The sequence below is a fragment of the Macaca thibetana genome, chromosome 1 (assembly GCF_024542745.1).
Source record: "Macaca thibetana thibetana isolate TM-01 chromosome 1, ASM2454274v1, whole genome shotgun sequence".
Lineage (NCBI taxonomy): Eukaryota > Metazoa > Chordata > Mammalia > Primates > Cercopithecidae > Macaca > Macaca thibetana.
In genome coordinates, this window is record NC_065578.1 from 100,308,582 (window position 1) to 100,331,868 (window position 23,287).

Below are 23,287 nucleotides of genomic sequence, written 5' to 3' on the forward strand. Positions count from 1 at the left end.
CGTCGCGCAGGCCCCGCCCGCGACTGGCCTCCCTCCTTTCCCGTCCCAGGACGCGTTGCGCGGCCCGGGCCGGAAGTAAGCGAATTCCCGGGTGTGTGTCTGTGTCTGTCTGTGTCTCGCAGCGGCGCGCGGCCCGGGACAAGCGCTGGGGATTCCCGTTTGAGGCGTCACTACTATCACTGCCATCACCCCACGGAGCCACTTCTAGAGGGGAGTAGACCCGGCTCTTCGCCGGGCAGAGAAGATGTTGCCCCTGTCCATCAAGGACGATGAATACAAACCACCCAAGTTCAATCTGTTCGGCAAGATCTCGGGCTGGTTTAGGTGCGGGGTGCTGTGTTTGCGGGGAGGGGGTGTCCGGCAGAAAGGGAGAAGGCCCAGACCTCAGGATGGCCCGAGGTCCAGGGAGGGAGCGTCGGAAACTCCCCGTCAATCCCCAGCTGTGAGGAAAGGAGCATGTGAACTGGGAGGAACTTGAAAGGGGTACCCGGCCTCGGGGTCCGGGCACCTCCTTAACTCTCCCGGCTCTTTTCCACGTGTATCATTCCCAGGTCTATCCTGTCCGACAAGACGTCCCGGAACCTGTTTTTCTTCCTGTGCCTGAACCTCTCTTTCGCTTTTGTGGAACTACTCTACGGCATCTGGAGCAACTGGTAACCAAAGGGGAAAATGGTTTGGGCGGAAACAGGGTGTGAGGGAGACGAAACACTGTTTGCTTAATGCCACGTAGCTCCTCACCAGGAGGTTCAGGTCCTACCGTCATTATCTACCTCTGCTGCTGAGTTGTTTTCCCATGCCCGCACCAATCTGGTAGGGCTACAGTTCTTGAGTAAGATCTGAGGCCTATGCTGTGCAACCTCTGTTGTCACCCTCCCCTCTGGTTCCATCAGGCAAGACTGACAAGCCCCCTCCTTATTTTAGCAGACGGACAGAATCCTTCATTTCTAATTGCAGGCCTTAGCTTTACCCACTTTGTTGGAATTGGGAGAAACTTGTTTGCTGCCTCTCTCAGGGGGGAGTGGCATTTGGATTTCACCCTTAAGATTCCGAGAGTATATTTGAGATGTTCTACTTAGTTTGTTATTGGGGCTGGGAATGGGAGGTTTTATAAAGGGATATCCGGAGAAATATGTGTCATTCTCTTCTCTCTTTAATGCCGAAACTGTCTCATGATTTTCCTCTAGTATTAACTGCGATGTAAAAATCCCATATAGTTTTCTAGAAACAACATTTCTTGGGTTTTGGTGGCACCTTTGAGGGTTTTTCCTTTTTGTTTTTGAAACATCCTTAGGAGGAGGAAAATCTAGTGTGTAAGTCTATGGCAGTGAAGTTACTATTATTCAGGTATTTGCTGTTGAGTAACTTAAGGTCTTATGAAGTTGTTCTGCTGACAATGAGACTGTCACATTCCTAGGTGTACTAATTCTGTCTTTAGATCCCATACTCGTTCAAAACTCTGAAGAAAGCCAATACTCAGAATTGTACATAAAGCTTCAGGATGTTGTTGAGTTCCCTGTACTAAATCTTGGACTCTAGAAAGAACCTGTTTTCTATTTGTTAAGTAGACTTAGTCTCTGTTCTTTAAGACCCAGTTTCAGAGAAAATTGCTGTCCTTGATCTTCTGTTGAGATCAAACATTGACAGGTAATATCACCAGGTTTTGTGACATGTATACTTTTATGTAATGCGTGGGCTTCTTTCAATTCAACCATCAATTCAGCTCTACAAAAAATACTCAATAACCAGCAGATTATGAAGGTTATTGGTTTAGTCAACAGTTGTGTATAAAGGCATATTGGCACAATGATATCTTAATATGTGTAATAACCATTTTGAATCCTTTGGGAATCAGATGTATTTATTTCAAGGATACCCCATCATAGATTAATTCTTTAATCCCATAATATTAACACACTTTAATATACTGTAGAAGTTGAAAGCACTTGTACTTGAATAATCACACTTTATCATAAATATGTATTACAGTATATTTTACATTTTTCTCTTCCTAAATTATGCCATAATTTTGGCATAGGTGCTGATTGTATCAAGAGTGTATCATAACTTATATATGCATATTTTGCTACAGATAGTTTCTATTGAAATGTTTCACTATGGCTTTCCATTGCATAAGTCACTCTGTGAAATATCTGATTCAAGAGATTCATACTTGAAGTTCCTAAACCACCTTTCATGGAAAGTTAAGTATATAGTAACTCTTCTGATCTGTAGAGATCTATTGGGGAGATTACTAAAACCGTTATTTTTTAAGTCACTATGCATCAGTGCGTAACAAAAACATCGGTTGTAGGTGCCTTGTTCTTTTACCCTTAGGTGACTTGCTCTTCTTTACTGGTACAGCTTATACTGCTTTTCATTGTATTATGTTTTCTAGCTAGATTTGAAATCTAGCTCCAGTGTGTGCTGTACTTAGATCATTTAGCACGTATCCGTCATCTCATGCCCATTTATGTTAATCTCCATATCTACAACCAAATATTCTTAAATATTAATTTTTAATACAGATCTCTTCTTATTGACATTTGGGCAGATTTAGACATTTCTCTGGCCTTTTAATAATCTGGCTTTCTGTGTTTTTTATTTAGACACCAAAATTTTTAGTTCCGTTTGTTGACTGATCAATAATTTCTTTACATGACCAGAAGATTATCTATGTTCCCGTAGGTTCAATTAGCTTTTCAGTTCCTTGATTAAATTTCTTCCAAAACTCATTTTTCCCATAGAGGACTAAAACATGAATAAAACACTCACTTCACAAATAAAGGTTCATAGAAACAGTTGATCTAATTTTAACAAATGTTAAATTGTTCTGGTTCTTTTTCAGAGCCTTCATTTTAAAGGAAGAACTTATAGTTGATTTATATTTTTGATGATGAGTAGGTATCTTCAGTGGAAGAATAGGTAATTGTTGTATGTTTTTCCCCCTCAATAAATATCTGCTACCTTTCACCTTCCCACTAGAATGTAAACTGTATCAACGTACGGATCTTTTCTATCTTATGCACGCACTTCAGTACATAGAACATAGTGGATGCTTAATACGTATTTGCTAAATGAAAGAATGAGGGAATGATTAATGTATGGAATTACATTACCTATACTAAAAATGGTAACTACCCCTGTTAAGGAAAAATAGCAATGACAAAGCATTACATTACATTCTGTCACTCTTAGAAATTGGGAGGAATATGGTAGAAATTCTGTATGTGATTTTTCGCTTCCTTCTAGTATTTTATTTTTCATTTACTAATTTATTGTTGAGTAACTGACTAATCTCAAGGTAACATAGTGTAAGAATGTGGTTTTGTATCATCTAGGGTTAAGTTTGTTTTCAAGTTACAGAAAAACTCTGCACATCTGTAATCCCAGATACATGGGAGGCTGAGACACCAACATTGCCTGAACCTGGGAGGCAGAGGTTGCAGTGAGCCGAGATTGTGCCACTGCCCCGCAGCCTGGGTAACAGAGTAATACTCTGTCTCAAAACAAAACAAAAACCTAAATTAATGGTTGCTTCAGCAAGATAAAACTTCATTTCCAAGATGGGTACTGTTTGAGCCATCCCTGGCAGCATAATGTCTGGAATGCAGAGAAGAAGAGGTAAAAGGTGTGCACATTGTTTTTTTTTTTTTTAAGATTTATCTGGATGCTAACACATGACGCTTTCACTAAAACTTTATCACATGGTCATGCCTAGTTGCAAATGTATTCTTTATTCTACTCAACCATGTATTCTGTGGAAAGTCAGGGATTTTTTACTAAGGAAGAAAGAGAATATGTAGATAGTGTAGGTTCTGGAAGTGGGACTTGAGAGAGAGAGAGACAAACTAACGTATCATCTTCTGGAGGTGGAAAATTGAGGCCTAGAGTTTTTTACTTTGCAAGTGAGCAGCAGAGCCTACAGCACCTATTATCTAAGTTTGATGTCCAAAAAAATCACACTTTTTTTCTAGTATCTCAATATAGTTTCTGTGTTTTTATGTTCTTACATTTTTACTTCATTATTAACAGATTTAATTTCAGTAGTGTTTCTTACCAAAGCTGTTGCAACCATTTTTCCCTTAGACATAGAAGACACTCAGGTAACTCTGAAGGTTAATGTCTTTGTGTTAACAAAGTAAATATTTGTTGAAAAAATGTTTAAGACAATACCAGACATTTTTTTGGTTCTACTTCAGTATAATATTTCACAGCAGATGTTTGTAAAGTAATTCCTTACTGAAGAAAAATAGTTCTATCAATCACATGTTTTTCTATTAAAATTTTCATATATCTTAGTCTTTTAAAATCAACTTTTTCCTTCTCAAAAGGCAGCATTACTTACCAGCTTATGGTGGTGCCTTTTGCTTTCCTATAATTTTATTTTCTACCTTAAAAATATAGATAAGTATTCCATTTTGCTTAGACTTTTTTTTTTTAAAGTAAGGGACTATATAATGGAATGTGGTGGAGTTGTGGGTTATTTCACTGTAACTCATTTAGTTTACTGACTTTGCTAATGTCAAGATTCTACGAATTTTCTAATTTCCTGATAATACATTGATAGTTAATGTTTTTCCATGACTTTGACTTTCCACATCATGGAAACTACCTGATAAGGGATTTCTGAATTAGGATCATTCCTTATTTTCAATTTTGAACACATGTTTAACAAACAGTAGAAATATACTGTTAGCTTAGTTACCAATAGACCTTTTAAACCATTTTTTATCATTGGCTATTTTAAACATATATAAAAGTGGAGAGTTTAATGTACCCCATGTACCCATCACCCAGCCTTAACATTTATCAATACATGGTCTATCTTATTTCATCTGTTGTCCCTGTTCCACTATTGGAGTGTTTTAAAGCAGACACAAGATGTAATTTCTCCTATAACTATTTCATTATGCTTCTCTAAAAGATAAAATCAACCCCCTCTTTAACATAACAGAAAACCATTATCACCTATGAAAGTTAATGACTCATTAATATCCAGCTAGTGAGTATTCAGGAGTCCCTCATTGTCTCATAAATTCTTTTTATGTTTGGTTTTACAGATTAGAAATCAAACTAGATCCATACATAGTATTTAGCTTATATGTCTCTTGAGTCGCTCTTAATTTATAGGTTCTCTTTCTCCCTTTCTTTGTTTTTGCCTCCAATAGACCCTAAATAAAGTTCTTTTCAAAAATGTCTTTTGCCATATATTCTATTGACATTTGTGCTGTTTTTGCTTCTGTATTCATGTATTGAGGTTTCTCCTTTATACATGAAGATGTTTTCTTTTTCTTTTTTTTAAGGCGGAGTCTTACTGTGTTGCCCAGGCTGGAGTGCACTGGCGTGATCTTGGCTCACTGCAGCCTCTGCCCCCTGAGTTCAAGCAATCCTCCTGCCTCAGCCTCCGAAGTAGCTGGGAGTACAGGTGTGCGCCACCACTCCTGGCTAATTTTTTTTATTTTTAGTAGATAGGGAGTTTTGCTGTGTTGGCCAGGCTGGTCTTGAACTCCTGACCTCAGGTGATCCACCCACCTCAGCCTCCCAAAGTGCTGGGATTACAGGTATGAGCCACTGCGCCTGGTCAGTTTTCCATGTTAAAATGTCTTTAGAAGGTAGTCATTTAAAAAAGTTTGCAAATACGTTTTAGAGAAACTAGCAGTGTTTGAAGAGGAGTCTACAAGTACATGGATTTTCACAACCAGCTTTACTTTATCATGGTTTACTTTGGTGTTTCAGTCATATAACCTTAGGTATTCTCTGTGCTACCTTTATTTATTTATTTATTTATTTATTTATTTATTTTTTTTTTGAGACGGAGTCTCGCTCTGTCGCCCAGGCTGGAGTGCAGTGGCGCGATCTCAGCTCACTGCAAGCTCCGCCTCCCGGGTTCCCGCCATTCTCCTGCCTCAGCCTCCTGAGTAGCTGGGACTACAGGCGCCCGCCACCGCGCCCGGCTAATTTTTTGTATTTTTTAGTAGAGACGGGGTTTCACTGTGGTCTCGATCTCCTGACCTTGTGATCCGCCCGCCTCGGCCTCTCAAAGTGCTGGGATTACAGGCTTGAGCCACCGCGCCCGGCCCGTGCTACCTTTATTTTTTAAGGAAATTTATGCCATGTAGTTTAAATATAATTCATAATCAGAAACATTTTCTAAAATTGAATATGAGCAGTAAAATTGACATCCCTCATAAACAGTATTTTTAAATGTGATAGGTGAGCAGAGAACTAAAAGTAGACTGTTTTTCCCATGAGTTTGTGTATTTGCAGGTAGGTGATTTTTAGATCATGGTATCAGGTTTAAGGGAAAAGATCTCATATTGCAGTGTTTTAAAAGAACATAATGTTCTTCCATCTCAGAAGAGGGAGTAGTTTTTCAGTAGTCACAATTTATTAAGTACTAAAAATAATATTTTAATGCTAATTAAGTTTACTTAAAATTTAAATAAAATTTCATTTTGATGAGTATTAAAATTGCCGTGCTATATCCACACCTCTTTAAAAGGAACTTGACTGCTATTGTATGCAAAAGAAATTTACTTTTTTTTTTTTTTTTTTTTTTTGCATTACCGCAATGTTTGGTGTATGTTGGATGCATATAAAATAAATTTGTTAAAAAAAAAGGAGTGTGGCTGGGCGCGGTGGCTCACGCCTGTAATCCCAGCACTTTGGAAGGCCGAGGCGGGCGGATCACAAGGTCAGGAGATCGAGACCACGGTGAAACCCCGTCTCTACTAAAAATACAAAAAATTAGCCGGGCGCGGTTGTGGGCGCCTGTAGTCCCAGCTACTCGGGAGGCTGAGGCAGGAGAATGGCGTGAACCCGAGAGGCGGAGCTTGCAGTGAGCCGAGATCGCGCCACTGCACTCCAGCCTGGGCGACAGAGCGAGACTCCGTCTCAAAAAAAAAAAAAAAAAAAGGAGTGTGTATTAGTTTGCTAGGCTGGTGTAACAAAACACCACAAACTAGGTGGCTTAAACCACAGAAATTTATTGTCTCACAGTTCTGGAGATTAGAAGTCTGAGATCAAAGTATCATCAGGGTTGATTTCTTCTGAGGGCTCTGAGGAAGAATCTGTTCCATGATCTTTCTGTAGCTTCAGTTGGTTTGCTGGTAATCTTGGACAGTCTTTGGTTTGTAGGAGCATCACCTGATCTCTTCCTTATCTTTGCATGGTGATCTATGTGTCTTCTTCCAAATTTCTCTTTTTTATAAGGACACTGGATGAGGGCTTACCTTAATGACCTAATATTAACTAATTATATCTGCATTGAGCCTGTTACTAATAAGGTCACATTCACAGGTACTAGAGGTTAGGACTTCAACATATGAATTTGGGGGCAGGAACACAATTTAACCCATGACAGTGTTTTACTGAATATATAGTGAAATAGGTAGTAATATATAGATCAATAAATCGGTAAATGTTTACTTTTATTTATTTAGAATGAATGCCCTGCCTTCTAAAACTGATTAGTCATTTCAAATAAAAGCTATATATACTAATAAAGCACTTACATTAAGAAATAAAAACATTAAGAAACCATACCTAGGGAGGAAAAACTAAACCTATTAAATATGTAGTCTAGTTTAGCTCCCCAAATTGACTTTTAAATTTAGTTATAAAATTCCATAAAGTGAACACAACTCTATCATTTTATCAGAATAGAAAGATAGTTTTCTGAAACCATATTTTAACAGTATTTTGCCATAAGTCTTTTCATGGAAAAGATTTCAGAAAACAAAATCATAGACAATGTCTTTATTAGTGGTTTTATCACAGTATAGAGAAATTCTTCACATGAGTCTTTCATACTTCAAAATAAAGTTAAATCATTATTTTCCATGTTACATAGATGTTGTGGTTCAAGTGTGTAATTTTCGGTAATCTATCCAAGGGCAAATCTTAAAATATTAAATCTAAGAGAATTGCATGAATAACATGCCCCTTACCTTGTTCTCATGTATCAGTTTTATTATTCTGTTTTTCCATTTATTCACCAGTTCTCATTCTGCTTTGAGTTAGATGTCAGATGAGATGGTTAAAGTACTATCTGCACTTAAACTAATATATCTATTTCAGTGGAATAAATAAGGTTCATGATAAAAGTTTAAGACGATTTCTAAAATCTTTTGTAGTGATTTGGCAGAGGTTTATAAAAATTATTGTGCTTTTTCTTGTTGGTAAATAAAGTGCTTTGACTTAGTTTCTAATTATATAATTCCAAATTATGAGAAAAATTTAAAACCGTGCTTTTTCTGTATGTGTGAAGAATGTTTTTGACTTTTAGTTTGTAGCACTTCCAACTGATGAAAGCTCTAGCATCTAGCCAAATATTAAGAGGTATGGGTTGTGCTTGGGAACACCAGGTATTGTAAGCATTAATAAGAGTTAATAATTAATAATCAAGGTAATTTATTAATAATTAGTAGTAACAGGAATATTAATGTTGTTTTAATGTGACAAGCATTGTGGTAAATGTTTCACATATATTAACTCAATTATTATAACAATTATGTTACTTTTATACTATTACTCTGTTTAAGTAATGGCTAAATCGAGGCACAAAGAAGTTAAGCAACTTACTGGTCACAGAACTAGTAAATATGGAGCTGGGATTTGAACCCAGGTACTCTGACTTCAGAAGCTTGTTTTTAAAGACTGAACTGATGATTGCTTTCAGAAAATTTTTATTGACTTCAAGTTCACGGATTTCTTTCCTCAGCTGTGTCCAGTCTGTGATAAGCCAATTGGAAGAATTCTTTATTGCTGATAACTTGTTTTTTGTTTCTAGCATTTCCATTTGATTATTTTTTGTATTTCCCACTTCTTTACCAAATTTCCCATTGGTTCATATATTTTATCCACTTTTTCCATCGATCCTTTAGCATATTAATTACAGTTTATGATAGCTCCAGTATCTGGGTCAGTATCTTGGTCTGGTTCTGTTAACTGCTTTCTCCACAGTGACTTCTTTTTTTTTTTTTTTTTGGCTCTTTTTGTGTATCTTGAAATTTTTTATCAAATATTGGACATTATGAGTAAAAAACAGTAGATACTAGGGTAATAGTATTTATGATCAGAAATAGGTATGCCTTGTCTGTCAGACCAACAGTTGGTTAGACTTTGTGCTTTTAGTAGTCCCTGTATGGTGCCTATGCCATAGAAGCTCTTTTCTTTATGCTCTTACCCCTACCCAAGCTATAGACTGCTATTGCTTGTTACTCAGTACCCAGTTTATGGTGAAGGCAGAGGGGTATTTGTTGACTTTGACCCAAAACTTCGGTCTTTGGTAGATTCTGTAAGCCTAAACCTTAGGAGTATGATTTTTGTCAACATTTTTACTCCTCCTGTGAAGCCAAACTCTACTCTGTGTATGTGTATGGTCCTGGATGGAAACAACTTTCCTGCTCCATCCCCAGTGGTAGCAGAACGTCTGCTTTGTGTTGGTAGAAGATTTCCTGCCCTTCTTTTGGTGGCTTTTCTTAGTGGGTGCTTTAGTATGTATAATATTAATCTTTAAATTATCACAAATAATATATCATTTCATGTATCTGATAAGAACCTTAAAATAATACACTTTGATTTTTTTATTCCGTTCTGTGTGCTATTATTGTCATACCTTAGGTTGTTGACAGTATTTTTTTTTTTTTTTTTTTGATTTTTCAATACTTTAAAGATGTTGCTCCATTGCATTCTGGCTTGAATAGTTTCTGAAGAAAAACATGCTATAAATTGTATTTTTATTTTTTTAATTTAATTTTTCTCTTTTTTCCCCTCTGGTTTTCTAAGATTTTTTTCTTTCTCTTTGGTGTTCAGTGGTTTGTGAAGTGTGTAGGGTTTTTTTCCTTGCTTGGGATTCATTAAGCTTCTTGGCTCTGTAATTTATTTTCTTTTATGAATTTCAGAAAACTCTCAAACATTTTCTTTTTAAATGCTTTTCCTTTCTTTTTTTCTTTTCAGTTCCCGAGACTCTAAATACATATGTGTTAGTATGCTCAATACTTCCAGACTGGTTTGGGAAAGTTTGTATGTTTGTTTCTACTCCCTTTTCTCTTTGTGTTGCACTTTGTATAACTTCTTTTGACCTAACTGATTCTTTCTGTGTCCAGTCTGCTCAGAAGCCCATGACTATTACTCCATATTGTAATTTTTAAAAAATTATCATTTCCATTATATTATTTTATAGTTTTTATCTGTGGAAATTCTTCATTTGTTAATGAATTTTCTCTGATTTTATACCACATCCTTTGACATATTAATTGTATTTGTTTTAAAGTCCTATCTAATAGTTCCAATATCTGGGCCATTTCTGGTTCTGTTGACTGTTGTAACTCTTAACAATGAGTCTCTTTTTTTTTTCTTGATTTTGTCATTGAGTGCTGGACATTGTTTAGAAGAATAATAGAGACTGTATATGTCTGGAAATGGGCACACCTATTTTTCTGCCTGGCCATTAATATGGGAGTTTTGAAACTATCTGGTCAATAGTTGAACTGGGGTTGAGCTGGGTTTTGTGTTTTGTTGTTGCTGATTTCAACAAATCACAGCCTTTAAATTTTTCAGTGGTTCCTAGTACTTTGTGATTAGTATTGCATTTGGAGTACTGGAGGATTTTTTCAGGGTTCTTGCTCCACTCTCAGCTTTTAGCAAGTTCTGCACATATCTCTTTGTGCTCTCACTGGTAGTTTACTGTTCCCTATACTTTATTCAAGGCTTGGTGGGGAGGGTAGGACTCGGTTCTCTTGTTGTATCCCTAGTCAGGCAAGCCTGTGCACCTGAGTGTCAGAGTGAGTATTAATGATCCTGCAGCTCTCCCTGTCTCTCAGCCTGTCCCCACTGTCCTCAGCCTGGTATCAAAAGGGAGGAGCAGGATACTCAACAATAGCAGACCTTTGCTTTGTAAGATCCTGGGAGCAAGTAGGTATCAGCTTTGTCCCGTAGTAGATGGCTTTTTTTTCCTACCAGTCTTTCAGTGGCAGCTGAGCTTTGCAAGTGACCAAGGGGTGGTCACATTCCTACCCCTCACTCAGCAGCAGATGGTTTTGTTTCTGCCTCTCACAGCAGCTGGGCTTTTCCTTGTGCAGGAGGTATGAGGGTTTACTTTTTAGGTATTTGAAACTTATCCTCAATAGCTATCTATATAGCATATTTAAATTGTTGTTTTAGATGGTTAATTCCTAATGAACAAAAGCTGAATCTTAGATTTTCAGAGAAGGATGCCTACTATTAGGTTTTTATTGTAATTTGTCAATGTGTTTGTTCTTTTCCAGCTTAGGCTTGATTTCCGACTCTTTTCACATGTTTTTCGATAGCACTGCCATTTTGGCTGGACTGGCAGCTTCTGTTATTTCAAAATGGAGAGATAATGATGCTTTCTCTTACGGGTAAGACTTTAAGAAAAAAATCCTTTTTATTGAAATATAAGATAAACACAAAAACCACTAATCTTAAGCTCAGTGACTTGTTAAAAATTGAACACACGTGTAACTTTTGAATCTTTGAAGTCCCCACTCAGGCGTCTTTGAGTTCCTACCTCCTCAAGGGTAACCGCTTTCATAACTTCATGGATGAGTTTTTAAACAGTATATAATTGGAATCTACAGTAATTTGTTGAGATTGCTACCATATAAAGGAATTTCTCAACTTTTTTTTTTTTGAAGAAAGTTTTAATATATGAAAATAGGCTTTTTTTTTGCTTTTGCTTTTGCTTTTTTCTTTTTGAATGCGTACTTTGCTGTTGATTTATTTAAAATCATTTTCTAATATGGTTTTATATTATCCTCTTTAGCTCTGCTTTTATGTAACAGTTCTTATATGCTTGCTGATTTGGACAATTAATCAAATATTTGTAGAGTATCTTTATGCTGAAGGGATTACATTGGATCATCATAGAGGCATAATTTGATTTCCGCCACCTCTGATTGGAGGAAGCAATGGATTTTTTCATTATTTGATTACACTAAGTGTTTCCTGTTTTGAGTTCATAGAATATTTGCAGTATAACTGTATATACGTGTAAGCAGAGCTCAGGATGCATACTCTGTTTCTTTCTCTTCCCCACCCCTTTGTCTTTTCTATTCCCTCTCTCTTCTTTCTGATTCTTCCCCTTTGTCCTTTTCCTCCTCTTCTCTTCCTTTCCCCTGCAAGTGCTCTTTTACATTCTCTTCCTTCTTCATCTGTCTCTCATATTTTCTTTCTCTCTTGTTCCCATCCTCATCCTCTTACTCTCTCTTATCTTCTCCTGAACTCCCTTTTCCTTCTCTTGTTCTTTGCCTCTTGTACTTGGGCTTGTGCTCGTGATCTTTTTTTCTCTCTTCTTCTGTGCCCCTATACCTTTCCTGTCTTATTCTTTCTTTTCTTCTGCTCTTTTCCTCTACCTTTTACCCCTTTATCTCTTAGGCTCTGTCTCTCCTCCTCCTCTTCTGTTAACTTCTTTAACTCTGTTTCTTTTTTGTCTCCCTTTCCAAGTCTCTCTTTCCTTCCTTCACTGGTTCTCCTTCCTTGAGCTCTCCCTTTCCTGTGCAGTTTCTCTCACTCTCTCCCTGTCCTTTTTACATCCATCTTCTTACATGCACTCTCTTAGGCCTCTCGTTATGTTTTTTACTTTTGGTCCTTCACTACTCCCTCTTTCTCCCTGGCTTTGCTTCTTTCCTTTAGCAAGCACACACTGTTTCTTTCACATGTTCTTGTTCTCTTTAGATATTTATTGAGGGTTCATATGAGTCAAATACTTTTCTAGTTCTAATGATGTAAAAATGATCTAATGATGTAAAGACATGCCTCCTGCCTTGCAGGAACTTGTCTCTTGGGGAAACAGTTTAGTAAAAATATAATAATAGCTTTATATTGTGACAGTTGCTAAAAAGGAGATGTGAAGTTCTGTGGCAGAACTTGCTGATTTTAGTTATAACCAAGGGATATGGTTATTTGTTTAATTATAAAAAGTGAGCCAAAAAATACTAATTGTGCATTTTATAATATAGAGCAGTAGATCCTGTATATCTATAAATTCAAACAGCTTGACAGCTCAGATAAGAACACTTTTTATGGCATGATATTGGTGATTTGCAAATAATTTAAACAGTGGTTACTAATAGATGCCTAAGTATATTTTATATTATTAAAGAAAGATTATATCCAAAGTTATAATTTTTTGTTGGAAAATTAGTAATCTATATTATATATCAGAAATCTAATTAGAATAGCTTATTCAACAATCTTTCTGAATAAACGGTAGCCGACTATTAAAAATTCTCAGTTCTTTAATGCTTAGAGTTTCTTTTGTTTCCAATTTAGAATGTATTGTCTCCTGCTCTAAAATGGATTTTAGGAATAGCTTTGAATACCTTCAGTACCGTAGCAGATTTTAATATTCAGCTTTAGCTAGTTGATACAAGAGAATAATATTCTTTCCACTTTTAATTTAATCCTGTCCTCTCCTTCTGTATGTGTTTGTGTGTGTGTGTGTGTGTATGTGTATGTGTGTGTGTGTTTTCTTTTGGGAAAGATTAACGAATAAAAGCTGGTACAATATTTAACACTATGAATAATTGGTATAGTAATAAGTAGCATCATTTGTAAACTACTGGTGGCAGTATATCAAAATGACACTGATTAATTCATGTTAAACATGGAGTTGAATTCTCATAAAACCCTCCCAGTTCAGGATAACCGCGGTAGTGGACTGACTCTGCAATAGAAGAAAGAGTTGGGGAATATGAGAGCAAGCAAGGACTCTTAAGTATTTCTTTAAATAAAAGTCATCTTTGTGTCTTGCCACACTCTTATTTTTTAAAGAGCAAAGCCAGCATAAAAGTAATATACATCCAGTAGGTAGATAGATACATACATACGTGCGTATATCCATATGTACCTATACTTAAATCTTTTGTATTTTTCTTCCTGGCTCAAGAATCTAAACACTAACCATACTTAATTAGGCAACAGCACATTCATGAATTACATGTTCTCATTCTAAAACCTTCTCAATCTGTTAAGTAAACACAGCTATTTGTAAAGGCAAGTGTGTTTAGTTTTCATGAGTTTTTGTTTTGAACCTACAACCAAGTTTAACAAATATATCTTAAACTCAAGCTAATTAAATCACTCCAACAGCTTATCTGCACTTAGGGAGCACACCTACTAAGCTAGGAATTAGAAACAAAAAGATGCCTGAAAAACATTCTTGCCTTTGATCTTGAAATCTGGTAGAACTCAAGCACAAAAGACTTTCAGTAAAGCATTAGTTATGCGACTACAAACGTAGATTAAAAGAAAATACTTTTTACTTTTGGATAGTAACCCTGCTGATTTATTACATAAATTCCTAAGTGTAGGTTATGGAATGCTGGCTGCAAATTATTTGAATTTAATGAACTTTTCTCCAGGAAAAAAAAAAAAAAAAAAAACGTTTTGACAAGTAATATGTTATTTGAATGTGTTAGAAGATAGAAATATGCATTATTTCTGGGATAGAAATACATGCTATGTTGGAATGCGCTTGACAGGACAAACTCCAACATAACTTTAAATAGAGTACATTTTCAGGAATTCTCTTTAAAAATATTTTTATAGTAAAAATTGTATTACCTAGAAGTTAACATAGAAACCTAGGAAAGGCATGAGTTTTGATGCTCTCATTATATTGTTTAAGGACCAAAGTGGTTAACTGCTGTTAGCATCCTTTGAATGATGTTTGAACATGTAAAAATGCTAAGTTAAAGTTGTTCCTGATTACTTTAACTAAGCCAAATACACCGTATGGAAAAATAAAATCTTTCCCCAATGCTTCACACAGGTAGGAAGCAGAAAGCTTCAGAACTCCATGGAACAAAAGACAGGTATTTTAAAAACAGTTTAATTAGAATTATGTGAAGCTAAAATTGGTTCTAAAAATAGGTAATTGAAAGTTTATTCTAAATTTATTAATCTTAGAAAAAGTGTTAGAAATATAAATCTCAAGTTGTCTCTGGGATAAATCAGAAATAATTTTATTTTCCTTCAGATCAAAGCTCTACTTTCCAAAGATTTGAAAGCTAAAAGGTACAAAGCAGAAAGCATAAGGAGTTCTTAGAAAAAGAGAAATTAATAAGTTAAAAAAAAAACCCTTTTCCAGACCCTTTGTTTTACTTTTTATCTGTTAATCCTTCTTTGTTTGTCCACTTGTCTGGTTCTGTTTTTCCTTCTCCAGTAACAACTTGAGATTTAAATTTCTGTGAAAGGTCTTTCTAAAACTACTTACTCTTAAGAAGATCTTTTGATTGGCTTGTAAAAATCTGTGTTTTGTGGCATTCTGCTTTTAAACAATTCATAATAATTCATTTCCTCATTTCTACTGTATATAAAATAAAATGCACTGTACTATAAACACTAGGACTTTGCTAACCACTTATAACCATATAATATGGTTTGGAATCTCTGAATGTATGTAATTTTATGATTTAATTTTTAAGAAATAACACAAGAATTAAGTTATTGACTTTGTTCCTCTTTAGGTATGTTAGAGCGGAAGTTCTGGCTGGCTTTGTCAATGGCCTATTTTTGATCTTCACTGCTTTTTTTATTTTCTCAGAAGGAGTTGAGGTATAGTAGATAATGATTAAAGTCAATAAATTACATTTCTGTAATGAAAATGTTTATTAATTAAAGATATATAACAGAGCTTTTTCTGACTATTATTAAATATCGTGAACAATCTTGGATTAGATATTTTGTGTGTACAAGAGGAACTTGCAAAATAGTTGGAAAATTAAATATATATGAATCTTCTTGGAATTGAAAACAATTAAATGATAGTGCTTTACAAGTTATGGATGAAGTGTTAACGCTGTGAAATGTAGAGGTATAATCTGGATAGTGAGGTCAATAGGGAAGTATTTCTAAAGAAATTAGAACCTGAGAGTTTTGCCAGTGAATCTTTAACATTTGGTGTATTTTTTAAAAAGGAAGAAAATGTAAAGATTAGTGAACTTAAAATGAAAGGCAGTATTTTTTTTTTTTTTTTTTTTTTGAGATGGAATCTCGCTCTGTTGCCCAGGCTGGAGTGTAGTGGCACAATCTTGGCTTACTGCAACCTCTGCCTCGTGGGTCTAAGCGATTCTCCTGCCTCAGCCTCCCGAGTAGGTTGGATTACAGGCACCCACCACCATGCCCAGCTATTTTTTTTTTTTTTTTAGTAGAGATGGGGTTTCACCATGTTGGTCAGGTTGGTCTTAAACTCCTGACCTCAGGTGATCCGCCTGCCTCAGCCTCCCAAAGTGCTGGGCTTACAGGCGTGAGCCATGAAAGGCAGCATTTTAAGATACCAAATAAGAACAAGTTTTGGACGAAATATTTATGCTTTTAAACATTTGTATGTATTGTAAAATAGTAATTGTTCATTTTTTTACAGTATGTGAGCACTGGTTTTATTTCTATGAACTGTTTTGGGAGGTTTTTTTAGTGCTTTTAATTCCAAAAATAACTGAAAGTGTTTAATATTGTCTTATGATTTTGTTAGTTGATCAATCAGAAATAATATCAATGCCATTTGTTTGTTTTCTAGAGAGCATTAGCCCCTCCAGATGTCCACCATGAGAGACTGCTACTTGTTTCCATTCTTGGGTTTGTGGTAAACCTAATAGGAATATTTGTTTTCAAACATGGAGGTCATGGACATTCTCATGGCTCTGGTATGACGGTTAGAACGCTTTGTTTCTTCATTTTCTACTAGGTTTCTGTCATAATTATTTACTTGAGAGAATTGTTAATTTAAGGTAAACTATATTGATTTCTGATAACAAAAGTAATATGTCAACAGACTATATGAATATCTTCCTGAACTATCCCTTTCACTTCTTTATGCCCCTCCATCTCAGTGCCTTCTCAGAGCTATGCTTGTTATCATGGATCCCACCAGACCGCAGTAACTTATCTTTTTAGTGTGATATCATTTATGTAAGATAAACAAATATCAGAAAACCACAAAACAAATCTACTTATCAAAAAGTTTTGTGTGGGCTGGGCACAGTGGCTTACATCTATAATCCCAGCACTTTGGGAGGCCAAGGCAGGTGGATCACTTGAATCCAGGAGTTTGAGACCAGCCTAGGCGATATGGCGAAACCCCATCTCTACAAAAAACACAAAATTAGCCAGGCATGCTAGGCGACAGAGCGAGACTCCGTCTCAAAAAAAAAAAGCCAGGCATGGTGGTGCATGCCTGTAGTCTTAGCCACTCAGGAGGTTGAGATAGGAGAGTCGCTTGAGCCCGGGAGGCAGAGGTTGCAGTGAGCCGAAATCGTGCCACTGCACTGCAACCTGACTGACAGAGCAAGACTCTGTCTAAAAAAAAAAAAAAAAAACAGAGTGTGTGTTTATGAAATGTACTATGTAAATATGTCTTGGAGATCCTGATAGTCATGATTTTTTCATATGGTGCAGTGCTAGATTTAATTTACTGGTATTTAGAATTTTTGTAAAAGTCATAAAAGACTTGGATAGCATCCACTCTTTTTCTGTCCTTTAGAATAGCTTGTATAAGATGCTTCTCGGTGGTTTAGTCGTTTTTAGGTATGCTGTGGAGAGAGGATTCTGCGTTCTTTTGCATTTAGCTTTTTCTACCTGCTTTAATGTAATTTTACTGATTCTGTTGCCAAATGCAGCAACTTTCTTGTGTCTGCCTTAATGTGAGCATTTCCGTATGTCTTGTTAATCTTTATTAGTGTGTGTAAGAGTACTTTGAAAACTTTAGGCCATGAATTTTGTCTTTGTTGTTTACTGCCTCATCTCCAGTGCCTAGAATGATTCCTATAATATAAAATGTTACAAATAAATATTTCTCAAATGAATGAATAATATTATCTGACCTCTTTGGATATATCTGTATACTTCCAGTCAGTACTTATTTTCATTTCCAGTAATGTCTATTACTTTCCTCTATGCTTTCCTTACCTTTTGGTACTCCATAGCAGGAACTTAGGATTGTTTTAATAAATCTATAACACTTTTTACAAGTAAATGTTTATTGAATTGATCTGAGTTTAGAGCTTATTCTTTGTACTAGTGTCAGTATAATTGTAACCATTTATATATTTTTACATACCTTCTGTCCTAACATTTTGTCTTCTAGGCCATGGACACAGTCATTCCCTCTTTAATGGTGCTCTAGATCAGGCACATGGCCATGTCGATCATTGCCATAGCCATGAAGTGAAACATGGTGCTGCACATAGCCATGATCATGCTCACGGACATGGACACTTTCATTCTCATGGTGAGTACAGCCTAAAGACAAATGGACAGCCTCCAAATAAACAAGAGTTTTGTGGAATACTTTTCCTAGTTGAAATAGTTTATTAAAAAGATACTCGATCAACTTCTTTTCTAATGAATCAGTCTAAATGGCTCCCAGGGCTAGTTTATTTTTTGTATAGCGTGAAATTAACTCAGTATAAGGCAGTGGATGCTAGCTTTTTTCCAGGGGGTGTATCATAATACAGTGCCACTCTCTTATGTATTTATTTTTAATTTTTGTGGGTACATAGTAGGTATATATATTTATGGGTTACACGAGACATTTTGGTACGGGCATGTAATACATAGTAATCACATAAGGGTAAATGGGGTTTCCATCCCCTCAACCATTTATCCTGTGTTAAAATCAACCCAATTATACTCTTAGTTATTTTAAAATGTGCAATGAAATTGCAATTTGATAATAGTCACTCTGTTCTAGCAAATACTAGGTTGTATTCATTCAACTATTTTTTTTGTGCTCATTAACCATCCCAAATGTCACTATTTTAAATGAGTGTTAGTGAATGAGGAGCAATTGCATTTTAGGAAATGAAAGTCATAATTTTTTAAGCATCATGAGGCCTTTTGTGCTATATTGGCTTATAAAAATATGGTAGAGGTTTTCAATTTTTCACATTTGTATTATAATTTTTGATGTCTGTCACCTGATGTTTACCTCTATATTTTTTTTAGAAATCTTTGGATGCTTACTTTTATAGCATTGGGTACTAACTTACGAGGTGTTTATCAACTTAATATTTTATTTTGAATTATATTTTACATAGTTTATAAAGTATAGCTTAATAGAAGTTGCTTGGGTGACACAATTTGATTACTCTCAATAGAGTGTATACTTAGGTATTATCTTGTATTGGCCGGGCGTGGTAGCTCACACCTGTAGTCCCACTACTTTGGGAGGCCGAGGCGGGTGGATCACCTGAGGTCCGGAGTTTGAGACCAGCCTGACAACGTGCAGAAACCCCGTCTCTACCAAAAATACAAAATTAGCTGGGCGTGGTGGCACATACCTGTAATCCCAGCTACTCCAGAGTCTGAGGCAGGAGAATGGTTTGAACCCGGGAGGCAGAGGTTGCTGTGAGCCGAGATCGCGCCATTGCACTCCAGCCTGGGCAACAAGAGCGAAACTCCGTCTCAAAAAAAAAAAAAAAAAAAGGCATTATCTTGTATTTGCAACATAGACAGAATCTTACAGCTTTAGAATTGAAAATATGAAAGGGACCTTGGAGAGTGAGCCTTCTAAGCCCTTCATTTTTCAGTCTTTGAAATTTTTCCATGAGGCAAGAAAATAGCTTGAATCCAGGAGGTGGAGGTTGCAGTGAGCTGAGATCATGCTACTGCACTCCAGCCTGGACAACAGAGCTGACTCTGTCCAAAAAAAAAAAAAAATTCTAACTACTCTATTGAGATATGATTGACATTGACATATGGAAAGAGATAAATATTTAATGTATACAACTTGATGAGTTTGAGGTAAGTATGCACCTATGAAACCATCACCATGATTTCTCCAGTAAACATATCCATTCCCACTGAAAGTTTCCTTCTACTCTCAATTCCCTCCCCTCCCCCTCCCCTCCCTTCCCTTGCCTTCCCTTCCCTCTTCCCTCCCTCCCTTCCCTTCCCTTTTCCCTCCCTCCCTTCCCTTCCTTCTTTCCTCCCTTCCCTTCCTTCTTCCCTCCCTCCCTTCCTTCCTTCCTCCCTTCCTCCTTTTCCCTTTCCCTTTCCCTTCCCCTTTCCCCTTTCCCCTTTCCCCTTTCCTTTCCCTTTCCCTTTCCCTTTCTTTTTCTTTCTTTCTTTTTCTTTCTTTCTCTTTCTGTCTTTCTTTCTTTCTTTCTTTCTTTCTTTCTTTCTTTCTTTCTTTCTTTCTTTCTTTCTTTCTTTCTTTCTTTCACTTTTGCAGTAAGAGCACTTAACATAAGATCTACACTCTTGGCAGATTTTTAAGTGTACAATACAGTATTAGCTATGGGCACTATGCCATACAAATCCCTAGGACCTATTTATTTAGCACAACTGAAACTTTGTACCCTTTGACTAAGATTTCCTCATTTCCAACTTCCTCCAGCCACTGGCAACCACTGTTCTATTCTCTATTTCTATGAGTTTGACTGTTTTAGATTCCTCATAAAAGTGGTATAAATGTAGTATTTGTCCTTCTGTGTCTGGCTTATTTCACTTAGCATAATGTCCTTCAGGATCACTTATGTGTCAAAATTAGAAGGATTTCTTTCTTTAAGAAAGAAATGATATTGAATGATATTCCGTTGTATGTATATACCACATTGCTTTACCCATTCATCCATTGATGGACATTTAGGTTGCTTCCATGTCTTGGCTATTGTGAATAATGCTGTAGTGAATATGGAAGTGCAGATATCTCTTTGAGATCTTGATTTCAGTTCTCATGGGTATATACCCAGTTTGCTGATCATACGGTAGTTCTATTATTGTTTTTTTGAGGACCCTCCATACTGTTTTCCATAGTATCTGCACCAGTTTACATTGCCACCAGTAAAAGAAAAGGAAACAAGGGTTTCCTTTTCTCCACAGCTTTGCCCTCACTTACTGTCTTTTGGTTTTTTGGTAATAGCCATCCTAACAGGTATGATATGATATCTTATTGTGATTCTGATTTGCATTTCCCTGATGATTAGTGATGTTGAGCCTGTTGGCCATTTGTGTGTTTTCTCTGGAGAAATGTCTATTTGATTCCTTTGGCCATTTGTTATTTTTTTTAAATTTTTTAATGAATTTTTTTATTTTTAATTTTTGTGGGTACATAGTAGGTGTACATTCTTATGATTTATTTATTTATTTATTTATTTATTTATTTATTTATTTATTTTTGAGACAGAGTCTCACTCTGTCTCCCAGGCTGGAGTTCAGTGGTGCGATCTCGGCTAACTGCAACCTCTGCCTCCCAGGTTCAAGTGAATCTCCTGCCTCAGCCTCCCAAGTAGCTGGGATTACAGGCATGTGCCACCACGCCCAGCTAACTTTTTGTATTTTTAGTAGAGACAGGGTTTCACTGTGTTAGCCAGGATGGTCTCAATCTCCTGACCTTGTGATCCACCTGCTTTGGCCTCCCAAAGCGCTGGGATTACAGGTGTGAGCCACTGCGCCCAACCAGTAGGTGTATATTCTTACGGGGTACATGAGATGTTTTGATACAGGAATGCAGTGTGAAATAATCACATCATGGAGATGAGGTATCCTTCTCAGGCATTTATCCTTTGTGTTACAAACAATCCAGTTATACTCTTTTAGTTATTTTGAAAGGTACGATTATTATTGACTGTAGTCACCCTGTTGTCCTATCAAATAGTAGATCTTATTCATTCATTCTTTCTTTTTTTTTGTACCCATTAAACTATCCACTCTCCCCCCGCAGCACCACACTACCCTTCCCAGCCTCTGGTAACCATCCTACTCTCTGCATCCATGAGTTCAATTGTTTTGAATTTTTATACTCCACAATAAGTGAGAACATGTAATGTTCTGTGACTCTTTGACCATTTTAAAATCAGGTTATTTATTTACTTTGCTGTTGATTGTGAGTTCTGTATATATTTTATCATATACATAGTTTGCAAATATTTTCTGTCATTTTGTAAGTTGCCTTTTCATTTTGTTATTTGGTTCCTTTGCCTTGCAGAAGTTTTTTAATTTGATGTAATCCTACTTGTCTATTTTTGCCTGTTGCCTGTGTCAGTCTCTAAAATATGCTGTATTTTTATAATAGTTACACTGGCATGCTTTAAAACCTTGCTTTTCCAACTTTGCTCACATGCATCCCAAAATAATGTTGAAAAATTGCGTATCTCTCACACTTTTGGCTATCAGCTGGATTTTTCAGGGTAGCTACTTCTTCATTCCCACACAGCAGTACAATATCTAGATAGGAAATATTATATGGTGTTATGCTTTTATATTTCTTTGTTACATTATTGCAGAACATTGTTACAGTGCTCTATAAAAGCTGTACTGTTAAGGTTCTGTGCTGTGGGCCGTGAACAAATGATGATAGCAGGTACTTTGTTGGTTGTGATTAGAAAGCTTGTCAGTCTTCCTGATAATCTGTTTAAACAAATATTGCTCATCTTTTGCCTTGTCTTCCTGTATTTTTCTGCTTTAATGTTAAAGCTGATTAGTAATTTTCAAGATATTTAAAGATAGAAATTATAGCATTTTTTTCATCATAAAGGCAAAATGAAAAAAATTATTTTTATCTCTTCTGTATCAAGAATTTGCCACATTAATCTAGAAGCTGTTGAAAAACTATTTACCATAGTCGAGTTATCTTTCTATCCTGGCTTCGTTTCTTGGACCTCATAACTTCAAGCAGTACATTTGGTTTTCTCTGAATTTTCCAGTTGTAAAAGTATTAAAAGATATTTTATGAATATTGGAAAATTTTCACAATGTTTTTAATTTTCTGTGCTTTTAATCTTTTTAATACAATAATTTCTGAAATACTCCATACCTTTGATGAATTTTAGAACTACCGCCGCTAAATTTACCTCCACTCGATTATTTCATTACATTTTAAAAATAAATTTGTAAGTTTGATGTGGCTGTATAGCTATGAATTCTTCGTGATACATTTGAGTGAAAAGGACTCTGAATTGTAAAAATTTGAATGAGGAATTGAAAACATGTTTTAAAATAACTTAATTCTCTACAGATGGCCCCTCCTTAAAAGAAACAACAGGACCCAGCAGACAGATTTTACAAGGTATGACAAGCAATCTTTGTGTTTCTTAGTTTTTTGGAACTGCTTTTATAGTTTTGAAGTTTTAGTTGTCTGAAGTTTTCCTTTAAGAAAAATATATAACACAGTGTTTGTGTTTAGTGTTAGCCTTTCTAGTGATTATTTTTTATATGCTATTAGATATATTAGCAGACATTCTTTTAATTATCACTTGACTGTTTTCTCTGATTTGATAATAAAAGCAAAATATTGAGCTGGGTGTAGTTGGCATGTCCCCAC

The 23,287-nt window shown here is 36.0% G+C and overlaps 1 protein-coding gene across 1 annotated transcript in view; it reads left to right on the forward strand.

Annotated features, from left to right (window-relative positions):
• Positions 1–57: 57 nt before the first annotated feature.
• SLC30A7 (solute carrier family 30 member 7) overlaps positions 58–23,287 on the forward strand; it is an 85,143-nt gene continuing 61,913 nt past the window's right edge. The window contains exons 1-7 of the mRNA XM_050745306.1: positions 58–324; positions 552–653; positions 11,271–11,384; positions 15,495–15,582; positions 16,544–16,670; positions 18,110–18,253; positions 22,982–23,032. Of these exons, the coding sequence (XP_050601263.1) occupies positions 245–324; positions 552–653; positions 11,271–11,384; positions 15,495–15,582; positions 16,544–16,670; positions 18,110–18,253; positions 22,982–23,032 (706 nt within the window). The 5' untranslated portion in view covers positions 58–244. The remainder of the gene's footprint in view (positions 325–551; positions 654–11,270; positions 11,385–15,494; positions 15,583–16,543; positions 16,671–18,109; positions 18,254–22,981; positions 23,033–23,287) is intronic.